At 42.9% G+C, this 3,065-nt stretch overlaps 1 protein-coding gene across 1 annotated transcript; it reads left to right on the forward strand.

Moving 5' to 3' along the window:
• The first annotated feature begins 404 nt into the window (after nucleotides 1-404).
• LOC127108851 (uncharacterized) lies at nucleotides 405-1,279 on the forward strand. The gene is made up of 2 exons (XM_051046026.1): nucleotides 405-913; nucleotides 1,045-1,279. Exons 1-2 carry the CDS (start codon nucleotides 405-407, stop codon nucleotides 1,277-1,279), a joined length of 744 nt encoding a protein of 247 aa, XP_050901983.1.
• The last annotated feature ends 1,786 nt before the right edge of the window (nucleotides 1,280-3,065 follow it).

A 3,065-nucleotide genomic window follows, 5' to 3' on the forward strand; every position in this document is an offset into this window, starting at 1 on the left:
ATCCTAACCAGATGGTCAGATAAATTTGACACAAGGCAGATGTTGGAGAATAAAACCTAGAATCTATCGTCGAACAGATCATAGTACGAAACAGAATAAGTCCCTGCTTGCAGCGGGTGACTTACTCTTCACCCTTGCCAGATTTTGCCTTACAGACAGAACTTCCTAGGGGATGGAAAGTCCCGAAATTTACCAAGTTCTCTTATGACATTGACTAGTCCATCGTCGAACACGTGGCCAGGTATCAGACTGAGGTCGGCGACATAGCGAACAATTAAGATTTGAAGTTAAAATACTTCCCAAGTTCTCTTACGAAAAATGTGTTTACGTGGTTCACAACGCTACCTCCACAGTCGATCCAAATGTGGACACAGTTGGAGAGATTGTTCCATGAACAATTTTACATGGGGCAGTCAAAGATTAGCCTCAAAGAACTAGCTAGCGTTAAACGAAAAGTTGTTGAGTCGGTTGATCAATACTTAAACATGTTTAGACTATTGAAAGCACGATGCTTTACTCAAGTCCCTGAGCACGAGTTAGTCGAGATAGCTGTCGAGGGTTTAGATTATTCTATAAGGAAAAAGCTGGATACTCAGTATCTTAGAGATATGGCCAAATTGGCCGACAGAGTTCGACGCATCGAACGCCTGAAAGTTGAGAAGACTGAGACAGGTCGATATCTTAAGAAAGAAAAAATATCCTATATCGCAGTCGAAGGTTGTTCTTCTGACATCGAAGATATAATCGACAGAAGCGAGGTTAACGTGGCGGAACTTAAGCCTGGAACTCCATATGCGTGTAAGGTTTTAAATCCTTCGAATAGAAAAAACCCCATCGAATCCGAGAAAACCGATAAATACGTAGCTAAGACTTATACGTTCGACGTGTCTAGGTGTGATGAAATCTTTGATCTGTTAGTAAAAGACAGTCAAGTTATCGTCCCTCAGGGTTTAAAAGATCCCCCCTAGAACAAAAGAAGAAGAGGGGATTCTGTAAATTTCATAATTTCCTTGGTCACAAAACTCACCAATGTGTTCTTTTCAGGGATTTGATGCAAAATTATTTGAAAGAAGGAAGGCTCCAGTTTGGCAAAAGGCCAAAAATGCAGGTGGAATCTGATCCTCTCAAGGTGGTAAAAGATTTATATTTGGAGCCTCTCGAATGCATGATGGTCGAGACGACTGATGGTCTCGTGGAGGCTTTCGAATCAGCGTCCTTAGCTGAGTCTTTTGAAGTTCTGATGGTCGAAACTACTGAGGCTTTCGAAAATAAGGCCTAAAGGAAATCTGAGTCGGCCTATCCCTAACCAGGCGAAAGTTTATCAGACTTCCAAGAGAAGTGTAGAGTGAATGGATCAAAGGCTCTGCTATGCCCTATGTGCAGTACGGTGTTCGACGAGAAAATCACCGAGAAATTGGAGGCTGATAATAATGCTTTGAAGGAAGAGAAACTTGTTGTCCCACGATTTGTGTTCGACAAGCATGGAGTACATCGACAGAACGAAGAACACAGAAGGCAATTTCAATGTCCCCGACCAAAGACTTTCATTTTGCCGACTGGCGTTCCACAAGAAAAATGGATAGAGTCCGTCAACCAAAAGGGGGGCAAGAAACCAAAGTGGAAAGTGTTAGAGAAGGAAACATCATCTCTAGAGAAGAAAAGGGTCTACATGGTATCTCCTAACTACAAAGGGAAGAATCTGATGACCAGGACACAATAGAGGCGTTATCAGCGAAACAAAAAAGTTGGGAGGGACGTCACGACTGCACATATGAAACTTGTGGAAACCTCTGGACAGAAGAAGCAGATACCAAAGGTATTGGGTCCTGGACAAGGAAAAATGGTGGCCAACCAGACAATGGCCATGACCGTCGACTCAACAGGTAAGAAAGCGGTGGTAGCCTCCCAAAGTGTGGAATGTTCGACAAGGGTAAAAAAATAGCCAAGAAACGGGGGCGAATCGAAGGAAGAAGAACCTGAGTGCTCCCCTCAACCAGAGGAAGGAGAGCTTGAATACTCCCCCCCAGTCCGACGAGGAGTTTGACGAATACATGTACGACAAAACTGATGATGACATTTATGGTGATGTTTTCCTTGTAAACTGTGGCATTGTATCGGTGTTGCTAGCTGAATACGACATGGTATCCGAAGTCTCTAAAACAGAAGAAGATTTTGTGCCAGTTGAAACGGATGGAGGGAAACCTTTGTGCTACTATGTCATGAATAGTGGTGTGGTGGAAGAACATAAGGCCGTGTTTGAAAGACCCATCCCATGGATGATGTATCATCTAAATCCATTGTTCATCATGGCTAAGGTTGATGGAATAACGGTAAACAAGGTTTTTATTGACGGAGGCGTTGCAGCCAATCTGATGCCTCATACTCTATTTAAGAAAATGGGAAAGGGTGACGAAGACCTTCGACAACACAACATGGTCCTATCAAACTATGAAGGGAAAACCAGCAATATAATGGGTGTTGTCCAGGTCGATCTCGTTGTGGACACAACAACACGCTTAACATTGTTCATGGTAATAGACTCCAAAGCTAATTTCAATTTACTCCTGGGTTGAGAATGGATCCATGGGATAGGAGCGATACCTTCGATGGTTCAATAGAGACTTATAATCTGACGCAAAGACAACATTATGGAGAACATTGAGGCCGACCAAAGTTATTACCGCGTTGACGAGATAGGATCCAAGAGGTCATTCGACCAACACTTGGCGAATATGGCACCATGTGATGACGAATCGGGTTCCTATACTTCCGTCAAAATTGGTCGAGTTCTGAACTTAGACACTGTTCATGGTTTCATATATGATAACAAGGAAGATACAGGATCAGAGACGAGAATTCCACCTATGGAGTGGCCTGTAGTTGATGAAGATGTCTACTGAGTCAGAGAGTTTGGCTCGAATTTCGGCCTATTTGGCTGAAAACAAGAGAAAATTGATTCTGGAAAAGGAGAGGCTTCAAAATTTGGCTTGTGAGGCCGAAGGTTCAGAAGATGGTCGACAAGATCAAACAAAAACTTCAAAAAGTCGGAGGCTTGATTGTATTTA

This window comes from Lathyrus oleraceus, chromosome 1 (assembly GCF_024323335.1).
Source record: "Lathyrus oleraceus cultivar Zhongwan6 chromosome 1, CAAS_Psat_ZW6_1.0, whole genome shotgun sequence".
NCBI classification, from domain to species: domain Eukaryota; kingdom Viridiplantae; phylum Streptophyta; class Magnoliopsida; order Fabales; family Fabaceae; genus Lathyrus; species Lathyrus oleraceus.

Coding starts and splice junctions, on each gene's coding strand:
- LOC127108851 (XM_051046026.1), top strand. CDS start 405: ATGGGGCAGTCAAAGATTAGCCTCAAAGAACTAGCTAGCGTTAAACGA. Junction 914..1,044: donor TGTGATGAAATCTTTGATCT/GTTAGTAAAAGA, acceptor TGTTCTTTTCAG/GGATTTGATGCAAAATTATT.